Here is a 22497-nt window from a genome sequence, read left to right on the forward strand (position 1 = left end):
TAAAATTAGCATCCCATCTAGTTAATAGAAAGGAGCTCCACAGAGCTGCATAAAATGGAAGGTTTTTATAGGCAGGAAGGAGGCAAGACAAAGAATGCGTATTGTTTCAGGCAAGCCACTTTCTTTTGGAGGAAGGGTGGTGGGGGCTGGTTTATCACGCAGTTTACCTCACTAGGACTGGCCAGGTAACTCCAGGTTGACTGGTTAAGTCACATTGCTGAGAGAGGCTGAAACTGCAGTGAGGTTAGATATTACATCTTGGTTTGATGATGTGGGTTTAGCTCAAGTGATTGTGTTTTGCATCTTTTGTCTCGTTTTTTAACAAAAGCAAAGACTACATTGCATTTACGGGGATTATGCATACACACTGAGGAGGCTTTACATGTGGTACTCTTTGCAAACAGGCAGTAGTTGAAACTATGGGAATATATGTGAGTTGTAATAAACCCACTAAAGAGGTTCAAGTACCAAACCAAATCACCCCCCAATCTTAGGAAGTAGAAGGAAGAAGAGGAAAGATAAGTGACAAAGGCCCCTGGGGAGGGAAGTGTGGGGAGGTGGGGGAGGGCAGGGGTAGAGGGTGATCAGAGCAGAAAGATTAATGGAGAGGGAAGAATTTCAAAAAAGAACGGACTGTGTATTCAGAGTGGTGAGGGGTCTGACTGGGTGGTTTAGGAGGAACAGAAAGAAGCATCTAGTGAGAGGATGAGGGCCTCGGTTGGGTTACAGAGTTTTGAGTGGCAGTTTGGGTAGACTCAGTGGTTACATAGAAGTCTTTCAGAAAGCATGTGATCATAGGGCTCAAAGGTCAATGGAGGGAGAACTCTTGGGAAGAAGGAAGCCAAACAAAAGGCAAGAATTCATGGAGGAAGATTTTGGAAAAATGAAGAGGTTAGGATAAATCACAGAACAAACTGGTAAAGAGAGGGGCACTTGTAGGACATGAAGTGAAAGCTGGAGCCAGGAGATGTTTGAGTGCATGTGCATGTCACCACAGGAAGGAAGGGAGCTTTCTCAGGCTGGAAATGACAGGGACAGGAGTGGGAATGAGCACCAGCAGACTCAGAAAAGGCTTGAAAGGCACCTGGGTGCCTTGGCGGTGGAGCATCTACCTTCAGCTCAGGGCATGACCCCGGGGTCCTGGGATCGAGTCTCACATTGCAGGGAGCCTGCTTCTCCCTCTGCCTGTGTCTCTGCCTCTTTCTCTGTGTCTCTCTCATGAATAAAGAAATAAAATCTTAAAAAAAAAAAAAAAGGCTTGAAATGTCAGCAGTGAGGGCACCAATAACAATTTAGTACAAGACAGAGCACAAACTGTGAGGAGCCATCTAAGGGCCAGAGTGTGAAGAGGAAGGTGGGATGAGAATTTGCCAGGGATAGAAACTGGCAAGGTGAAAACAGCCTTTAGACAAATAAATCGAAATAAAATGACAGTATACCTTCTGCATCCACTTTATAAGGATTAGGATTTAGCTAGAATATGAATAAGCTCTTAAATCCTAAGTGTGTAATAGGTTAAAAGACATAAGCAATGATTCTCCAGGAAACTCTATTATAAAAATTTTTTTTCTAGAAGAGCAGTTACAAATATTTTGATTAAGTAGATGCTGTCAACCAAAGTAAATAAAAATGTTTCTGGAAGTCATATTTTCAAGGAAGATTTTACATAGGACCTGCAATGCTACCTTCTTGGTATAAATTCCTACCTTTCTAGGACATATAGAGTCCTAGAAAGGGGAGTTTTATTAGTCTTCATATTCTTCAGTCATTATTCTATTGATATTTGTGTGAATTCCACAGGAGGAAGAATTTTAAGCATGTTTTTCTTCTAGGCTTCTTGTATATTAGCATCACTTTGAATGTACTGGCTAGCCTAGAGCTACTAGCTTTTTTAAATTAATAGACTATATTTTTAGGGCAGATTTAGGTTTATAGAAAAACTGGGGAGTAGACATTCATTCCTCCCTGCTAGCCAGAGAGTTTTTATGTTTAAATCTTGCTTCAGTGTGGTATGTCTGTTACAACTGAAGAGTCAATATCGATATATTATTATTAACTAAAGTCCATCGTTTCTATCAGCGTTACTTTTTGTATGAACATTATATAGGTTTTGATAAATGTAGGACATGTATCCATGATTACAGTATCATACAGAATTATTTCTCTGCTCTAAAATCCTCCCTCCCTCTCCTCCACCCCCGGCTACCACTGATCTCTTTACTGTCTCCATAATTTTGCTTTTTCCAAAATGTCATATACTCAGAATCATTCAGTATGTAGCCTTTTCAGATTGGCTTCTGTCACTTAGTTATATGCATTAAAGTTACCCCATGTCTTTTCATAGCTTGCCAGCTCATTTCATTGCTGAATTATATTCCATTATCTGGATAGACCACAGCTTGTTTAAACATTCACCTGTTGGGGAACATCTTGGTTGCTTGGAACTACTAATTATATCTGCTGTACTCATTTGTTCTTCTTCTAATGATAAGGCATTATTAAAGAGGCTTTCAATTAACAAGGCGTTGGGGAAGGGGTCTAAGATGGTATCATATGAAGACCTTGAATTTGTGTCCTCCCGCAGACAGACCAAATCCACGGTTGCATGGGGATCATTTCCCCCTGAAGAATATATGAAACTAGATGAAGTGCTCATCACAACAAAGGATAAAAGGACCATGTTGAGATCAATGAGAGGCAATAGAGGGGGTGCTCTCTAGTTCTCTCTCTCTAGCACTCTGTATATTTGAATATATAGGAATATAGAATATATTTAATACAAACTGGTAAACTTGATTTAGAACACTTAAATTTTTATATGCATGGTATTGGCATCCATTTGTACTCTTGCTCCAGACCTTACAGATATGAGGGCCATCCTTGCTCTGACTATAATACAGATTAATGCTTTCATTCCCTGTGTGATAAAATAATGGTAATATGCACTATCCCAGGCATAGAGCTAAATAGTTTAGGTGTATTATTTCATTTTAATTTGGACCAGCTCTTCTGTGTTCTCCAGGGAGCACTTCCCACTCCTTCCACTGGCTCTGTTAGAGTATATCCCAAAGACTTTAATTCTCTCCAATTTCCATATTGTTACACTATAATCTTGAGTATTACAGCATTTATTAAAGATACTTGACAGAGGATACTCTGAAAGAGGTACTGGTATACTTTGTAATAAATAGTTGTATTTCTTCAGACACTGTATGTCTTCTCTTGTATACAATTTATGACATTCTTACTAGCCTTTGAAGAAAGCTAGGGAAAAGGACTATAGTTCTCTTCCTTTTTTCTGGAGATAGAGTCTATATTCCTGACCTCATGTGCATATTTGCCAAGTTCTCCATTATTTTTCAAAATCATTACAGCTTTGATAAGATTATTAATGTCTCTAATGTCATAAAGTCTGCATTCATCCAATAACATGAGCACATTTGGCAACTGTTCTCTTATTTATTCAGCACTTGGCCATATTGAATAGTGGTCCTCACTAAATAATTTCCCATGCTCTTTATTTTCATTCTCTTATTAAAAAGAACTATGGTGATTCTTAAGGAGAAGACAGCATTGAGGGCACATTATTTTAACATAATTTTTTTAGTCTACCTTGGCAATTCCCCCCCTTCACTAATTCTAGAATATTCATTCACAAAATATCACATAATATTTTAAGAGGACATGTTTTGACAGCCCTAGGACTTTAAACTTCACTAAATGACATCTGTCTGCAAACAGCCCTGTGGGAATTATACAACGGGTTTTATGAAATCTGTCGCTTTCATCTTCTATTTAACCATCTTTCTTTCATATCATGAATATAGATTTTTATTCTAAGGATGCTTGCCTTTTTACATCTTTTCAGTTTTGAGTCTTTTTTGAAATAATTATTCTATTTATATACTATTTCGATTACATACTTTCAAAAGCACTTCTAATCAGAAGACACTACTACTCTGTGCCTGGGCCATACTTTCATCAGAAGGTTTACACCTGCCAATTTCAATTTAGGTGAGCTACAAAAAAGATAGCATCTTGCTTTATATCAAACACTTAATCTAAATTTCTGTGCCAGCACTACAAATAGCAATACTCATTTTGATCTATCAATGGATCAGACTTCTTCAGACCTCTTTGAAATGGATGCATTGCCTAGAGTGCAGTGAAATGGATGCACTGCCTAGAGCGCAAGGCCCTAGCTATTCCTTATACTTTGGGGATTTGTTCCTCAGTAGCATAAATCTGAACAAGATTAACAAGTTCCCTGGGAAAATATTGAGAATCTATACCATATAAATATAAGGTGATAGAAAAACCCCTCCCTTACAACTTTTAAGTCACATTAATATTTTCCCTAATTATAAAATTATACCTAAACATACATTAAAAAGTGGAAAATACATAAAGTACTAGAAAAAGGAAGAGAGTCATTCCAAGTTATATCATTCAAAGGTGCTCAGAGGTGGGATTTTTGAGTATTTTATCTTCTTTTTGCATCTTTCTTAGTAACTAATAATGTAGTAACTAGTTAACTAAATCTAGTATTAACTAAATAGTAATAAATAGTAAATTAAATTTAGTAGTAACTAAAAATCTTTAGCAAAGTAAGTCATTTTCACATGAAAACCATAGATTCCAGGGACACCTGGGTGGCTCAGACCGTTAAGCATCTGCCTTCAGGTCAGATGATGAACCTGGAGTCCTAGGATCGAGCCCCATATTAGGCTCCCTGCTCAATGGGAAGCCTGCTTCTCCCTTTCCCTCTGCTGCTCCCCCTGCTTGTGCTCTCTCTCTCTCTCTCTCTCTCAAATAAATAAAGTCTAAAAAAAAAAAAAGAAAACCATATACTCCTTAAACTTGCCTTTTATGTTAAAACTCAGTCTGTTCCTGAGATCACTTTGTGCCTGAGAATATATATCTCAACATGCATATTCACATATATCATACATAGACAATAAATGTACTAAGTTATAAATGTACTAAGAGCTGTCATTTATAGAGCATTCACTCCCTACACTCCAGTCCATGTTGCAGGCAGATTACATATTTTAGCTCAATTACTCTTCATAACAACCCTATGAAGTAGATCCTATTATTATAGCCATTTTATACATAAAGAAATTGAGGTGACCCTAAGGGGATAAGCAACACATCAAAGGTGAAACACCTGGTAAGCAGGGGAGCCAGGATTCAAACTCAGGCGTTTCAAGTGATGAGGTCCATAGGCCTAACTGCTATATTGCTTCTCAGTAGAGACCTGTTTTAAAACAATTTTAAAATTCATGAAATGGAGTCCTGTTTGTACTTTGTTATGGAAGGAAATAATTTGTTAGTTAATGCAAAAAGACCCCGTGGGACAATTAAGCCAGTAAATACCAACTGAGTCTGAGTTCCTGTTGCAAGGTACAAACCTCTAGCAATTCAGGCACATTATTTCTGAAATGTACTAATAGGTCTATTAAAGGCAGTGAATTTTACTAATTAGAGTTTACAGTAGAAATATAAACAAGCTATAATGAATGAGTTTGCTGGTGTACAGAGAGCAATTTCTTTTCCCTTTCCTACCCCCACTCCATAGACTCCATATTTAGATATAAAATGTACACATGTGATTATCTGTTGGGTTTGAGACTGTGTCCTTAATGAAAAGGGAAATAAACCTGTTGTTTGTTGTAGGATGTTTAAATATATAGCTCACATGAGAAGAAAGCAATAGATATAATCCCCCAGATTCATAATTGCTCCAGCCTCCTAAACTGCAGACGTAACTAAGAAATTGAGTGTTGGTGTGACCAAAACTGACAGAGGGTGTGTAAGTAAGTACCCAGGTGAGCCCACCATCCTGTGCCCACCAGAAGCAAGCTCTGCCCCCACCTGGGGTGCTCCTTCCAGGCACACAGCTTGGGCAGCTCTGCCCCCACCCAGCTCTGTGTTCTTCCAGACAGGAAACCCCTCCATTTCTACATGACCACAGAGCTGGGGATGTCAAAAAGGCAACTCTCACAGGTTGTAATTCTCAACTAAAACCTTACTTTTGGGGGGACAAGAAGCAGAAGTAAAAACTTCTAAGGGAGTTCACACTCTGAAGAGGACCCACAGCCGCTTCTAATACTAGTTAAGACTCAGCATGTCAAGGGTATAAGTAAAAATGATGGGAGGCACAAAGGTAGAGATTCAAAGGCAACATCTTGGTTAAATTTAGAACAGAATGATTTAGAGGTTTCAGCCTTGAATACCACTGAAATTAGTACATAATAGCTGAAAAAATGATTTTTTTTCTAGTTCTTGGATTGGCAAAGTACTTAAATATTTATATTCTTATATACGATATTTACTTCCTTTCCTCTTTACCAGTATAAATCATTTTTACAGCTAAATTTGATATAGCTATTTCATAAAGTATATGAATACAAAGATATTTAGATATTAGTGTCTCCCTACAGCAATTTCATATTTTTGTAAAAATATAGGAGAACCAACTATACTGTCCCACCAGCCAAGTAATGAAAGAGATTTGTGGGAACTGGAAAATCCAGTACTTTGTACACAAACATACAGAATTCTTTGCAAAAATGCTAGACTATTTTGAATTTTTGAAAGTACTTGAAAAAAGATAGTACTTGATATGTATTAAGTGATCTTATAAGAATATCATAAATACCATTTTTAAAGCACCAAAGAAAACAGCTAGCTATAGAACTTTGCCCATCTATCTACGAGTATCAGCATTGATTATTGTGTTCAGTTGTCAGAAAATCACAGCAAAGCAATACATAACTGTCACTCTCTTGTTTTTATGGTCTGGCGTATAGAACAGCATGCCACAGGTATATTTATGAACTGGAGTGTTGATAGATAAAAGTTATTGAATGGTATACCAAATACTTTCTTGTTAGGTAGAGGTTCTGCAGGACTATTCAATGAAGTGCTTCTTCCAGTGGCTCTAATGTCATTGTACTCTCAAACCCCAACTAAACTTAGTTTACTGACAGGATGGAAATATGCTCAGTGTTTTTACTGCTTTATTAACAAAATCAGTGGATGATAGAAGGTCACTCATAGAACTCACTCAAAAGACCACGAAGCCTTACTAAACACTCATTTTATGAATCAGTCCATTTGAGCTGACACCAACAGAGTTTGCAAGAACCTTAGCATGTTTCCTACTGCAGGAAACTGGCTAAGCAAGGCAATCTTCTATAAATTTCACTTTTCCAAGGAGTACTTGACAAAATGCTAGGTTTTTGCCACCTGCATACACAAAATGAGAAAGCTCAGTGATTGAACTAGGGACAATAACCCTACAGGTGGTCAGGCTCTACTCCTTTGTTTCTATTCTTTTCTAAAGTCGGAGATGTTCTTAAAGCAGGTCTGCTTGAGTTCAAAAAGAATAAGATGCGGGATCCCTGGGTGGCGCAGCGGTTTGGCGCCTGCCTTTGGCCCAGAGCGCGATCCTGGAGACCTGGGATCGAATCCCACATCAGGCCTCCCGGTGCATGGAGCCTGCTTCTCCCTCTGCCTATGTCTCTGCCTCTCTCTCTGTGACTCTCATAAATAAATAAAAAATTAAAAAAAAAAAGAATAAGATGCATGATTCAGAAATAATATAGACCAATCAAAAAGTTATTCTTTTGCCACTCAGAGTCTGCTCAGAACAATGCTAAGGCACATTCTGTGGCCCCTAATCCATTGTGACATTCAGTCCTTTGCAGGATTAATTTAGCTGTTAAAGCAGTCACATTCTAGACCCTTGGGAAACAGAGGTATCTGCACTCAACCAATAGCCATGTTCTAGGAGCACAACCAGGAGGCCACTTAAATGGAAGGAAGCCATCTGACCACTATTGTAGAACCTTCTTTGGGGTGTCATGGTGGGCCTTAACACTGACATCCTTTGAGGAGGGTTCCAAGAGGAGGCTCATCTCTATTCTTCAATTTTACTTCAAATATGCACTGTTACTAGACAAAGACTCTTTGTAACATTTTTGCAAGTATCACATCCTCTTATATGTATTTTATCATCTGGGAAGCACTGCATGGATCTTCCATGCTCTAGTTGTTAATGTCATCTTTATTCCCAAAGGAAAACAATAAAATGTATGGTGAAAGTCAGGGGGTGTTGAGGCCACTAAAGGGGAGTTTAGTCAGTACTCCTCATTTCTCAGAGGTTGAGACTGTGGTCCAGGGATGGTGTGATTTATTGATTGCATAACCAGTCAGTGACAGCACAGAGACAAGAATTTCCACCTCATGGATGCTGTACCAGGAGCTGCTGATAAAGTCTAAATCCAGGGCAGATTGGAGCACCCCATCCCCCAACACCCTTACCACCTTTAGTTCTCACTCCTCAAAAGAATTATGTGCATCAGTTAATGTCTTACTCAGCATTAAGGGAAGTCCACACTGTTGTATGTTGTTCACAAGCCCACGTCCCTCCTCACTAGCCTGCTTTGTGTTTTCTCTCAGCTCATGACTAGAACAGATAGGACAGCACTGGAGGAGACCTAGCTCTCTGCTTTCCTTTTTGTTTCAAGAGCCACCAGGACTGTGAGGGCCCCTTTCCTGAGAAGTATCTGCTATTATTTCATTTTTGACATCATGTGAATTCTTCCTTTAAGACATAATGAAAATTAAGAAAGGTGGAATTCCTTCTATACATGTCCAGCACCATTTCTTGAAGAGTATCTTTAATATATTTTGCTCCTTTGTATTGCTTTTGCTGCTTTTTCAAAGATCAGTTGACTGTTTGTATAAGTCTCTTCTGTTCCATTGATCTGTTTGTTCTTTTGCCAATACCACACTGTGTTGATTATTGTAGCTTTATGGTAAGTCTTAAAGATGGGTGATGTCAGTCCTTCAACTTTATTCCTCTCCTTCAATTTTTACTTATTTTTTTATTTTTTTGCAATTCAAGGTCTTTTGCCTCTCTTTGTAGACTTTAAAATCAGTTTGTAGATATCCACTGGATAACTCACTGGGATTTTGTTTGGGATCTCACTAAATCTGTAGGTCAAGTTGGTAAGAACAGACATCTTGATAATATTTAATTCCTATTTATAAACATGGAATCTCTCTCCATTTATTTAGTTCTTCTGATCTGCTGAGGTTTTTTGAGTGGATTTTAAATTGTTTCATGTGACAACAGCTACCAATTAGCAAGCACATGCTGAGTGCTAACCCTGAGCCAGCTTTCTACATATATCATTTCATGTCTTACTCATGAAAACCCTATGAAGCAGGAACATTATTCCTCCATTTTGCAGATAAGAAGACGAAGCTTAGAAGATGTTAACCTCTTCAAGGTCACAAATAGAGGAAGCATGAACTCGGTTCTCAGTAAGGGCAAAGCCCCTGGTCTTGACCATTACCCTGAGTCTTGTCCTTCTGGGTTTATTTCTACCAGACCCAAAGTGGAGTCTTCAGTGGCAGACTTTTCTTTTTGAGAGTGGTCCTGCAGGGTTCCAGGTCAAAGGCTGGTCACCTTCATTCAGCTCTGAGCACCCCTCTTACAGCCATTTATGAAAGTCTGAGTCTATTATATTTGTATTTTCTTTTTATGACTGGCACTTGGGATTCAACTTTTAAAAGGTTTATCCATCCTTCAAAATGGGATTCTTGAAACACAAAACCTAGGACTGCATGGTTTGTATGTGTATATATTTATTATGATTTCATCACAGAGCCATCTCATTGGGCTCAGAGTGGACCCAAAAGTTCCCTGGATGAGTAGATTCCTGAGACTTCCAAACCCTCTAGAAAAGGGCAGCACCATCTAGCAGTATAACAGGTTTCCTCCATCCTGCCCATCCTAACTGGACCTCTAGACATGGGCTGCCCTTTTCCCTGTAAGCAGCACATTTTAGCTGGTAGTCACCCAAATCAAGCACTCCAACTGAAGCAAAATGCCATCATAAATAACCAAAGATGATCGATTGGCTTTTTTCAGTGCCCCTGGCTTAATATAAAGATGAGAATTAGAAGAGATTGTTTTAAAGGATTTATTGTAGAGACATAAAATATTTTAGTAGGATTAAGTGTGGATCCAGGATGCTATAAATCTCCATTACTATTTAATTAATAATCACTGTGATACTGTGGTCATCTTGGAATGCTCAAGGGAGTAAACAGTGATTGTGCCTATGATATCTTAGACTTTTGCACTGCACAGATTCAGCACCCAATCCTTCACACCTAGGTGCAGAACTGATTTAAGCCTAAGAACAGGTGGGACTACTATGCCCAGGGTTGTGTAGAAGTTAGGGTTGGCCTTTTGCCTCTAGTCCTAACTGACAATATATAAATTTTCAACTTTTAATTTTTTAAAGATTTTTTTATTTATTTATGATAGAAAGAGAGAGAGAGAGAGAGAGAGGCAGAGTCACAGGCAGAGGGAGAGGCAGGCTCCATGCCGAGAGCCCGACACAGAACTCAATCCCAGGACTCCAGGATCACACCCTGGGCCAAAGGCAGGTGCTAAATTGCTGAGCCACCCAGGGATCCCCAATTTTCAACTTTTATAGGAACTTGTAAGCTTCCTAACTCTTAAGAGGATCCCTTCATCTGAGCACTATTATAAATGGTCTTACTTTAAGCTTTTATATCTTTCATTCTTTCCTGAGTACCTAGGCGATTCCACTACTGTGTGCATATAGGCCATCATAGTTTTATGTTGAAAGGTAGTTAGAAGCTGTCCAATGAGAGCTAAAGGAAAGATGTGCTATTGATAAAAACAGATATGTACAGATTAGACAAATGATTAATCTCAAGTTATGTGTGAAACAGCAATGTTAAGTTAGGACTTCTGTCAGCAGAGTATTTTGGCCTATCCATAAGAAAAAGGGACCCAACTAAAGATATACAGAACTAGTAAATTAGATCAGAGGTCAACCTTAGAAAAAGCAGGACAACACTTAGCCTTCACTTGAACCACTGAGGTAATAGCCACAATATTTGGTTTCCCAGTAGAAGTGGCAGGCAGTGTATGTCACTGTCAGACCAGAACACCATCACTTCGTATGCCCCAGGGCCTTGGTTAGTCTCACATCAAAACTCAAAGGTTAATTCTGTTAAAAAATCACCCAAGTGAGGCTTTTGGGTGCAAATTCATGCACTGACATGTTAAATGTCTTCACACTTTAAGGATGACTAATTCTGTGGTTCATGAGGGCTCTCAAAATCAAGATGCTCAAAATGTCATAAATGTACTTACTGAAGAAGTATTGTCTCACATAGTATGAGTACCTCAGGCTCATTGCAATTGTAGTCACTTCTGATGCTCTAAACACAACCTGAAGACCACTCAGCCTTGCTTTTGGTGGCTGTCATTCAAGGGGGCCAGCTCTAATAACAAGCATGGCGTCTTCTGTTAGGAGCAATGTGCTAGCTCATCAGCTGTGGATTGAAACAAGAAAAATCAGTACTGGAAAGAAATAAGACTATACTTAATTGTAAGGTTTCTGAAGGCAGGACTGTGTTTCATCATCTCTGGTGGATGAGGCAGGAATGCACGTCCCCACTCACTCCTCCCATAGTGCCACGCTCATAGAACATGTTCAGAACTAAGTTTTGAATACATGCTTCCAAGTCCTGCCCCCAATCGGAGCCCTGATTTATATTCTCTACCATCCTACACACTATCAATTTCAATAGGTATACAGTCAGCACCTATTAAGTGCCCAACATCATCCTGTTGTTGGGTGGGCAAGTCCAATTGGACCCTTCCTCAGACTGCCCCATTTGCTGAATCATAGCATGAAAGTATCCCAAGAAATGTTACACATATGCCTCCCAGATGCCTCAAGCTTCTTGGTGTTCAGAAATGCTATAGATCAGCTAAATTATTTTTTTTAATTTTATCTAAATTCAATTTGCCAACATATAACACCTAGTGCTCATCCCCTCAAGTGCCCACCTCAGTGCCCTTGACCCAGTCATCCCATCCCCCCACTCTCCTCCCCTCTGTAACCCTTTGTTTGTTTCCCAGAGTTAGGAGTCTCTCATGGTTTGTCTTCCTCTCTAATTTTTCCCCAGTTTCCCTCCTCCCTTGTAGTCCCTTTCACTATTCCTTATATTCCACATATAAGTGAAACCATATATGATTGACTGACTTCACTTAGCATAATACCCTCCAGTTCCATCCACATCGAAGCACATGGTGGGTGTTCGTCCTTTCTGATGGCTGAGGAATATTCCATTATATACATATACTACCTCTGCTATATCCATTCATCTGTCAAAGGACATCGTGGCTCCTTCCACAGCTTGGCTGTTGTGGACATTGCTGCTATAAACTTTGGGGTGCAGGTATCTCAGTCTTTCACCACATCAGTATCTTTGGGGTAAATTCCCAGTAGTGCAGTTGCTGGGTCATAGGGTAGCTCTATTTTTAAATTCTTGAGGAACTTCAACAGTTTTTCAGAGTGACTGCACCAGTTCACATTCCCACCAACAGTGCACATCCACATCCTCCCCTGTTTGTTACTTGTAGCCATTCTCATTGGTGTGAGGTGGTATTTCATTGGGGTTTTGGTTTGTATTTCCCTGATAGCAAGGGATGCGGAGCATTTTTTTCATGTGCTTGTTGGCCATGTGTAGGTCTTCTTTGGTGAATCTTCTGCCCATTTCATGACTAGGTTGTTTGTTTCTTGGGTGTTGAATTTGATAAGTTCTTTATAGATCTTGGATCCTAGCCCTTTATCTGATAGGTCATTTGTGAGTCTCTTCCCCCATTCTGTAGGTTGTCTTTTAGTTTTGTTGATTGTTTCCTTCGCTGTGCAGAAGCTTTTTATCTTGATGAAGTCCCCATAGCTCATTTTGCTTTTGTTTCCCTTGACTTCATAGATGTGTCCTGCAAGAAGTTGCTGCAGCCAGATTCAAAAAGGGTGTTGCCTGTGTTGTCCTCTAGGATTTTGATGGATTCTTGTCTCACATTTAGATCTTTCAACCATTTTGAGTTTATTTTTGTGTACGGTGTAAGAGAATGGTCTGGTTTCATTCTTCTGCATGTGGCTGTCCAATTTTCCCAATACTATTTATTGAAGAGACTGTCCTTTTTTCAGTGGATAGTCTTTCCTGCTTTGTCAAAGATGAGTTGACCGTAGAATTGAGGGCCCATTTCGGGGTTCTCTATTCTGTTCCATTGATCTATGTGTCTGTTTTTGTGCCAGTACCACACTGTCTTGATGATCACAGCTTTGTAATACAGCTTGAAATCAGGCATTGTGATGCCCCCAGCTTTGGTTTTCTTTTTCAACATTCCCCCAGCTACTCAGGGTCTTTTCTGATTCCATACAAATCTTAAGATTATTTGTTCCAACTCTGAAGAAAGTCCATGGTATTTTGATAGGGATTGCATTAAATGTGTAAATTGCCCTGGGTAACATTGACATTTTCACAATATTAATTCTGCCAATCCATGAGCATGGAATGTTTTTCCATCTCTTTATGTCTTCCTCAATTTCTTTCATAAGTGTTCTGTAGTTTTTGGGGTACAGATACTTTCCCTCTTTGATTAGGTTTACTCCTAGATATCTTATGGTTTTGGGTACAACTGTAAATGGGATTGACTCCTTACTTTCTCTTTCTTCAGTCTCATTGTTGGTGTATAGAAATGCCACTGATTTCTGTGCATTGATTCTGTATCCTGCCACACTGCCGAATTGCTGAATGAGTTCTAGCAATCTTGGGGTGGAGTCTTTGGGGTTTTCTATATACAGTATCATGTCATCTGAGAAGAGGGAGAGTTTGACTTCTTTGCCAATTTGAATGCATTTTATTTTTTGTTGTTGTTACCCGATTGCTGAGGCTAGAACTTCTAGTGCTATGTTGAATGGCAGTGGTGAGAGTGGACATCCCTGTCATGTTCCTGACCTTCGGGGAAAGGCTCTCAGGTTTTCCCCACTGAGAATGATATTCACTGTGGGCTTTTCATAAATGGCTTTTATGATACTGAGGAATGTTCCCTCTATCCCTAAACTTTGAAGAGTTTTAATCAGGAATAGATGCTGTATTTTGTCAAATGCTTTCTCTGCATCTATTGAGAGGATCATATGGTTTTGCCTTTTCTTTATTGAAGTGATCTATTACGTTGATTGTTTTACAAATGTTGAATCACCCTTGCATCTTGGGGATAAATCCCACTTGGTTGTGGTGAATAACCTCTTAATGTACTGTTGGATCCTATTGGCTAGTATCTTGGTGAGAATTTTTGTACCCATGTTCATCAGGGATATTGATCTGTAGCTAAATTATTTTGACAGATTTTTTATAAGTGATCTCAAGACAAAATTGGTTCCCCTGAAATAACCTAAATCCATTTAAAAAGTAGTCCTTGTTTTCTTTTTTAAAAAGCTGATTTGGAATTGTTTTGTTTTTTCCTAGGAAAACCTCTTTTTTGTGATGGAGTATCTCAATGGAGGAGACTTAATGTACCACATCCAAAGCTGCCACAAGTTTGATCTTTCCAGAGCAACGTAAGAGCCTTTTAAAGGGTTTGAGGTTTTTCCACTGTTCTTATCAAGTACTGAGTACCCATGATACCCACAGAATATTTCTCCCATGTGGCACTTTCCCAGGTCAGGGTAACCCTCTGGGGACATATCAAACAAGGTAACTATGTTCCCAATTTGTGAAGCTTAAACTAGAATGCATTTTGTTTCATTTCTTTGTGTTTTGAAATCAATGACTTAATTTCTTAAGAAACTGCCCCATGGGATCCCTGGGTGGCGCAGCGGTTTGGCGCCTGCCTTTGGCCCGGGGCGTGATCCTGGAGACCCGGGATCGAATCCCACGTCAGGCTCCCTGCATGGAGCCTGCTTCTCCCTCTACCTGTGTCTCTGCCTCTCTGTCTCTCTCTGTGTGACTATCATGAATAAATAAATAAAATCTTAAAAAAAAAAAAAAAAAAAAAAGAAACTGCCCCAATTCACCACACTTCTAAATAAACACAGAGGCAAATATTTGCCCTTTGAAAAGAAGTAGTCAAATGAAACACAGATCTTAAAAGGTGGTCATGGGGATGAAGCTTCAACTAAAGCTTTTAACTAAGGCTTTAACTAATGGGAAGCTCAATGTGAAGGCGTAAAGCATCTGGTTCCAGAGGCATGAGTATTAGGAAACCAGAAGAGGCTTTTACTCCTTGAGAATTACTCCTTCACCTTCTTTGGTGTCAAGTGAAATCGGGCAGGCTGCATTTAGCAGGTGTGAATTCAGCTGAGTCCCACAGAATCCCCTGCCACTCTTCCTCCTGTGGGCCTTGTTTCCTCAGTGATAAAACCACTGTGACATTCAGAAAAAAGAAAACTGTGCCACTAGGCCCACTTAAAAATATAGGTACATGCTAGCTTTCTTTGCCTGATGCTCAGTAATCTTCACTAGCCCCTAATGAGCACTTTGAGTAGTTTATGCTGAGCTGGGTTGAAAGATGGACTGGTCCTACCAGCTCCTACAGAAACTCTAACTGAAACGGCTTTTTGTCAAAGCCAGGGGCTAGCATACCACTAAGCTCATCACCTCCAGGAACCATAAGCAAAGTGCCCGGAGATATTTTAATGGGATTTCTGCAGCAGAGAAATCATCAGGCAGTTTTTGTGCTAAAGGATTCTCAGTCCGCCTTCCTCACTACCTCTGGAATGCCATCACAGACTCACTGTCTGCTGTGCCTTCAATGCCTCCCAGGTGTCTGTCATCACTGGATATGGAGAGCAGCATCTCACTCCTATCTTCCAATATCCTAGCCTCTGCCTTTGGGCTGCATTTCTTGCCCATAAACAACTCGGGTCTATGTGGAATGACTCTGAATGCAGGTCTAAGAGCTCTAAGCAGAATTTAAAATAAAAGGGAAAATTATTTTCCCTTAATACTTACACTATTACGTTTGATGTCCATGTGTGTTTTATTAGCAAAAAAATTAGTTTGAACATTAACTTTAATGTATAAAAATAAGCACTAGTACAGGTAAGACTAATTTAAGGTAACTTCTTTGTTTCAACCTCTCAGCGCTGGGGCTGCACCAGTAGAATGGATGACGTCTCCCTTTTGTTAGGACTGAATAAAGTGACGTACAAAGTTGTGTGTACACACGTGGGACAGTACTTGACAGAAAACTCACTATACAAAATGGGGATTTTATTTTGTTCCATTAATGCATCCATACTCAACTTTGATTTTCCTTCCTTCAGGTTCTATGCTGCTGAAATCATTCTCGGTCTACAATTCCTTCATTCCAAAGGAATTGTGTACAGGTAAATTTTACTCTTTGGAAACACATACTGAGATATCTGGATTTCCCTATCCAGTTAATTTAGCCACTGTAGTGATGTGAAATGGTGAGTGTACTTTGGGGCAGGAAGTTCCATACCCATGGTGATGACAATCAAGTCAGAAACTCCAGTCTCAAAAGCAGTAAGGTTCTGATCTCATTTTGTTCTTTATTCTAATCCTGACAATTCTTCTCCCTCTCACTTCCACTTTTCTCCTCTCCTTCCATTGCCATGCTTTCTCTTTGGCATCTTATGGCTTTCTCTCTCTGCCTTTTTCATATTTCCTATTTTTGCTTGGGCCAACTAGAAATGCTTACTGAATGTTCTCCTCTTGGGTAAGGGAGGAGAACTCTCCCTTAAATACCCAAACACACCTCTGGAAACCTTCTTGCCTGTAGAAGTATATAGGAAGTCACATGTACCCTCTGTCATGAGTGTATACTCATCCAAACTGTCTCTATCCTATACCATCTTTTCACATCCTTCTTAGAGGAAAGCTATTTAATCTCCTTACCTCCTTTCTCAAAATAGAGTTGACATTTATTTAACATAGAAATCATCAAAAGCTTAGTTGTCTCATTTCTGACTCACTGAGGATAGAGAAAAAAGTAAAACTTAAAAAAATAAAATAAAATAAAATAAAATAAAATAAAATAAAATAAAATAATAAATAAAATAAAATAAAATAAAATAAAATAAAGAGCTAGACAGGAGGCTGACCAAACAAGCACAGTGAGAAGGGCATGTTGAATCTGACCTAAATGGAAGATGCAAGAAAAAAGGGGGGGGGGGGGCTCTAGGAGAGTGGGATTATGTGCTCTTCTGTGGCAAATGTTCATAACACTGACCCAGAGTCATCAATAAAGCTCAGTGGTAAGAGGGGATCCAAGATGGCATCAGAGGAAAACCCTAAACTCAACTCTTCCCATGGACACACAAATCTACTCCAATACATAAAGGAGCAATTCCTCCTGAAGAACTGAGCGCCAGCTGGACAGCTTCTCCTCAATAAAGGATAGAGGCACAGTAATGACGGAGCCCCATCCCCAACACTACCAACTGCAGGGGAGGAGAGATGGCACTGAGGAGGGCCATGTAGACTTGCCCAGCTGGAGGCACAGTGGTTTAAAGGGCAACTAGACTCTAAGTGAAGGAAACCCATTTACTAATCCTAAAATGTCCACCAAACAGTAGAGGAACTGCTGGAACTCTCTCTCCAAGGTCAAGGGTGCTGGCACTGTTTAAGCTCTCCCTCCACCTTGATAGTGCAGATAGGAACAGGGTCCAGGCACTCTAGCCAGGCTGCTGTTTCCATAAGATCCAGGGTGCCAGTACCCAGCCTCATCCATCCCCCTAAGGCAGCCCTCCACCTGTGCCTGCCTCACCTCCAGCCATCGAGCTAAGGCAGCATAAATGCAAAGCACTCTAGGACACCCATAGTCATGCCCACTCCAGCTCCAGCCATCCCAGCAGGGCAAATTAATGCAAGTTGCCCTAGGACATACCAGCCTCTGTTCACTTTAGCTCCAGCCATCCTGCCAGGGCACCCCCTATATGCAGCATGCTGACCCATGCCCACACAACTCTAGCTACCCTATCAGGACCCTACCTATCAGTGTGGAGTGTCCCAGGAAACCCCAGGCTGCACCAACTTTAGCTCCAGCCATCCTGCCAGGGCAGCCCTAGTGCAGAATGCCCCAAGAACTCTTGGCCTGTACTTGCTTCAGCTCCAGCCATCCCTCCAAGAAGCTTTCTAGCCAGACCAACCCAGGCATACACAGTCCATACAGAGGACATTCCTACACAAAGTCACTCCTTCAAGACTAGGGGAGGTACCTTTTTCACCTAATTCATAGAAATAAACAAAAAGTCAAAATGAAGAGACAAAGGAATATGCTCCAAGCTAACAAAACAAAACTTCAGAAAAAGAACCAAACAAAGTAGAGATAGCAATCAGACAAAGAGTTCAAAATAATGGTCATAAAGATGCCACCAGACTTGAGAGAAAAGTGGATGGACTCAGTGAGACTTCGACAGACAGAAAATACAAAAAAGGAATCAAATAAGGAATGCAATAACAGAAATGACATATATACTAGGGGGAATCAATACCAGATTAGAAGATAAAGAAGAATAGATTAGCATCCAGAAAACAAAGTATAGAAAGCACTCAAAGCTGAACAACAAAAAGAAAATAGAGTCTTAAAAAATTAGCATAGGGGCACCTAGGTGGCACAGTCAGCTCAGGTCATGATCTTATGGGTTGTGAGAATTGAGCCCCATATTGGGCTCAGTGCTCAGGATGGAGTCTGCTTGAAGATTCTCTCCCTCTGCCCTTTCTCTCCTCCCGCCCCCCGCCATAAATAGATAAATGAATTTATTTCATTTATTAAAATTTCATGCCAAATAAATTTATTTATTTATGTGTTTATTTATTTATTTTAAAAGATTAGCGTAGATTAAGGGACATCTGTGAAACCATCAAGTATACTAACATTTGTATTAGAAGAGAGGGAAGAAGAGAAAAGGGGGTGGAAAACTTAATTGAAGAAATAATATCTGAAAATTTCCCTAACCTAGGGAAGGAAACAGACATCAAGGTTCAGGAAGCATAGAGGGTCCAAAACAAGATGAACTCAAGAGGTCCACACCAAGAAATAAAATAATTAAAAATAATTGAAATGTAAGAAATTAAAGAGAATCTTTAAAAAGGTAAGAGAAAAGCAACTAGTTATGTATAAGTGAAACCCCATAAGGCTGTCAGCAGATACTTTGAAGGCAAGAAGGCATGATATATTCAAAGTGCTGCATGGAAGAAACCTGTGATTAACAAGGTTATCATTCAGAATTGAAGAAGACAAAGAATTTCACAGACAAAAGTTAAAAGAGTTCTTCCCCACCAAACCAGCCTTATAAGAAATGGTAAAAAGACTTCTCTAAACAGAAAAGGCCTTGAAGAAAATTATGAAAGGAAAAAAAATCACTGATAAAAGTAAACATATAGATCACTTTTAAACCTAGTATGAGGGTTAAAATGTAAAATCAATTATATCTACAAAAATTAATAGGTCACAGTATAAAAATGTACATAAAATAGAACATAATATAAAACATGGAGGGGAAGGACTAAGAATGTAGTGTGTTTGCTTTTAAGTGACTATCAACTTAATATAGACTGCTATATATCCAGGATGGTATTATATAAATGGAGTTACCATGAGACATATATATCTATAATAGATATACAAAAATTAAAGAGAAAGAAATCCAAGCATAACACTAAAGGAAGTCATCACAAGGAAGGAGAACAAGAGAAGAAGAAAGAAATAGAGAATTACAAAAAACAACCAGAAAGCAATTAACAAAATAGAAATAAGTACATACCTATCAAATTACTTTAAATGTAATCAGACTAAATGCTCTGGTCAAAAGACAGAGATGCCTGAATAAAGAACAAGACCCAGTTATATGCTGCCTACTTTTTGTCATACTAATCACAAAAAGAGAGAGGACCCAAATAAGTAATATCAGAAATGAAAGAGAAGTTACAACTGACACCACAGAAGTATATAGCATTATAAGAGACTACTACAAAAAAATTTCATGCCAACAAATTGGGACAACCTAGAAGAAATGGATAAATTTCTACAAATATACAGTCTTCCAAGACTGAGTCAAGAAGAAATAGAAAATCTGAACCGATTATGAATAACGAAATTGATTCAGTAATCAAAAAATCTGGAGGGTATTATGCTGAGTGAAGTAAGTCAGTCGGAGAAGGACAAACATTATATGTTCTCATTCATTTGGGGAATATAAATAATAGTGAAAGGGAAAATAAGGGAAGGGAGAAGAAATGTGTGGGAAATATCAGAAAGGGAGACAGAACATAAAGACTGCTAACTCTGGGAAACGAACTAGGGGTGGTAGAAGGGGAGGAGGGCGGGGGGTGGGAGTGAATGGGTGACGGGCACTGGGTGTTATTCTGTATGTTAGTAAATTGAACACCAATAAAAAAAATAATAAAAAAAAAAAATCAAATTCAGCAATACTTTAAAAAGATCATTCACCATGATCAAATAGGATTTATTCTAGGAATGCAAGGATACATACCTGCTAATCAATATGATATGCCACATTAACAAAATGAAAAATAAAAATCATATGATCTTTTCAGTAGATGTAGTAAAAGCATTTGACTAAGATCAGGAAATCAGGAACAAGACAAGGATGTCCACTCATGCCACTGTTATTCAACATAGTACTAGAATCAGACAGGAAAAAGAAACATTTATATTGGCAAGAAAGAAGTAAAACTCATTATTTGCAGACGACATGATACTATATGTAAAAAAAAAACCCTGAAGATCCCAGGAAAAAAACTATTAGAACTAACAAATGAATTCAATAAAGTTGCAGGATACAAAATTAATAATTAGTATATTAATATAGAATCTGTTGCATTTCTATATACTAATAATGAAGTATCAGAGAAATCAAGAAAATAATCCCATTTACAATTACATAAAAAAATACGTAGGAATAAATTTAACCAAGGACGTTAGAGATATGTACACTGAAAACTGTAATACACTGATGAAAGAAATTGAAGATGACAAATAAAAGGAAAGATATTTGGCGCCCATGGTTTGGAGCACACTGTTAAGATGTCCATACTACCCAAAGCAATCTGCAGAGTCAGTCAGTGTAATTCCTGCCAAAATTCCAATGTCATGTTTCACCAAACTAGAACAAAAAATTCTAAAATTTCTATGGAACCACAAAAGACCCCAAATGGCCAAAACATTCTTGAGACAGAAAAATAAAGCTGTATCAAACTGATTTCAAACTCTACTACAAAGCTATAGTAATCAAAACAATATGGTATTAAGACAAAAGCAGATACAAAGATCAGTGGACTAGGATAGAAGGTTCAGAAATAAATCCATGCATATATGGCCAACTAATTTATGACAAAGGAAGTAAAAACTTCAATAACTGGTGTTGGGAAAACTGGGCAGCTACATGCAAAAGAAGGAAAGTGGACCACTTTCTCACACCATACACAAAAAAATCAAAATGGATAAATCCTTGAATTTTAGGCCAGAAGCCATAAGACTCCTAGAAGAAAACATAGAAAATAAGGCTCTTTGACATCAGACTTAATGGCGTTTTTTAAATCTGACTCCAAAGACAAGGGAAACAAAAGCAAAAAGAAACTGTTGGGACTATATCAAACTAAGAAGCTTTTTCACAGCAAGGAAACCATCAACAAAACAGAAAGGCAACCTACTGAATGGAAGAAGATATTTACAAATAATATATGCAATAAGAGATAATTGCAATGTGTGCAATAATATCAGAAATATATAAAAAACTCATACAATACCAAAAAATAATCTGATTAAAATGGGCAAAGTACATGAATATTCATTTTTATGAAGAACACATGGCCAAGAAACACAAAAGGTGCTCAACACCCCTAATCATCAAGGAAATACAAATCAAAACCACAATAAGGTATTACCTGACACCCATCAGAAGGTCTAAAATCAAAAAGACTATGGAAAAGAGGATGAAGGTTCCTAAAAGAATTAAAAATATAAATACCATATCACCCAGTATTACCACTTCTAGTATGTATCCAAAGAAAACAAAAACACGAATTTGAAAAGTCACATGCACCCATATGTTTACTGCAGCATTACTTACAGTAGCCAAGCTATCAAAGCAACAGGACTATCCGTCAATAGATGAATTAATAAAAAAAGATATTCTATAAATATACAATGGAATATTACTCAAACATATAAAAGAATGAAATCTTGCCATTTACGAAATGTGAATCCAGAGGATATTATGCTAAGTATAAAAAGACAAATGCCATATGAATTCATTTATACGTGGAATCTAAAAAAACAACCAAACAAACCAGAAACAGACTCATAATCGAAACAGATTCTTTTTTTTATTTTATAATTCATTTGAGAGAGAGCACAAAAAGAGGGAGAGGAAGAAGCAGCCTCCTTGCTGAGCTGGGAGCCCAATATGGGGCTCAATCCCAGGACCTGGACCTCATGACCTGAGCAGAAGGCAGACGCTTAATTGCCCGAGCCACCAGATGCCCTGGAAACAGATTCTTAAAACTGCTAGAAAACTGCTAGTTGCCAGAGGGGAGACTGGCAGGGAGGATCGGTGAAATAAATGGAGATTAAGAGGTACAAACTTCCAGTTA

General features: G+C 38.7%; 1 protein-coding gene across 4 annotated transcripts in view; it reads left to right on the forward strand.

The window, feature by feature from the left end:
* Positions 1–22497, forward strand: part of PRKCQ (protein kinase C theta) — a 174201-nt gene that overhangs the window by 125542 nt on the left and 26162 nt on the right. For all 4 annotated transcript variants that reach the window (XM_077897291.1, XM_077897292.1, XM_077897294.1 and 1 more), the window contains 2 exons: positions 14383–14474; positions 16182–16244. In XM_077897291.1, coding sequence (XP_077753417.1) covers positions 14383–14474; positions 16182–16244 — 155 coding nt within the window. The remainder of the gene's footprint in view (positions 1–14382; positions 14475–16181; positions 16245–22497) is intronic.

Source organism: Canis aureus, chromosome 5 (genome assembly GCF_053574225.1).
Source record: "Canis aureus isolate CA01 chromosome 5, VMU_Caureus_v.1.0, whole genome shotgun sequence".
Taxonomy (NCBI): domain Eukaryota; kingdom Metazoa; phylum Chordata; class Mammalia; order Carnivora; family Canidae; genus Canis; species Canis aureus.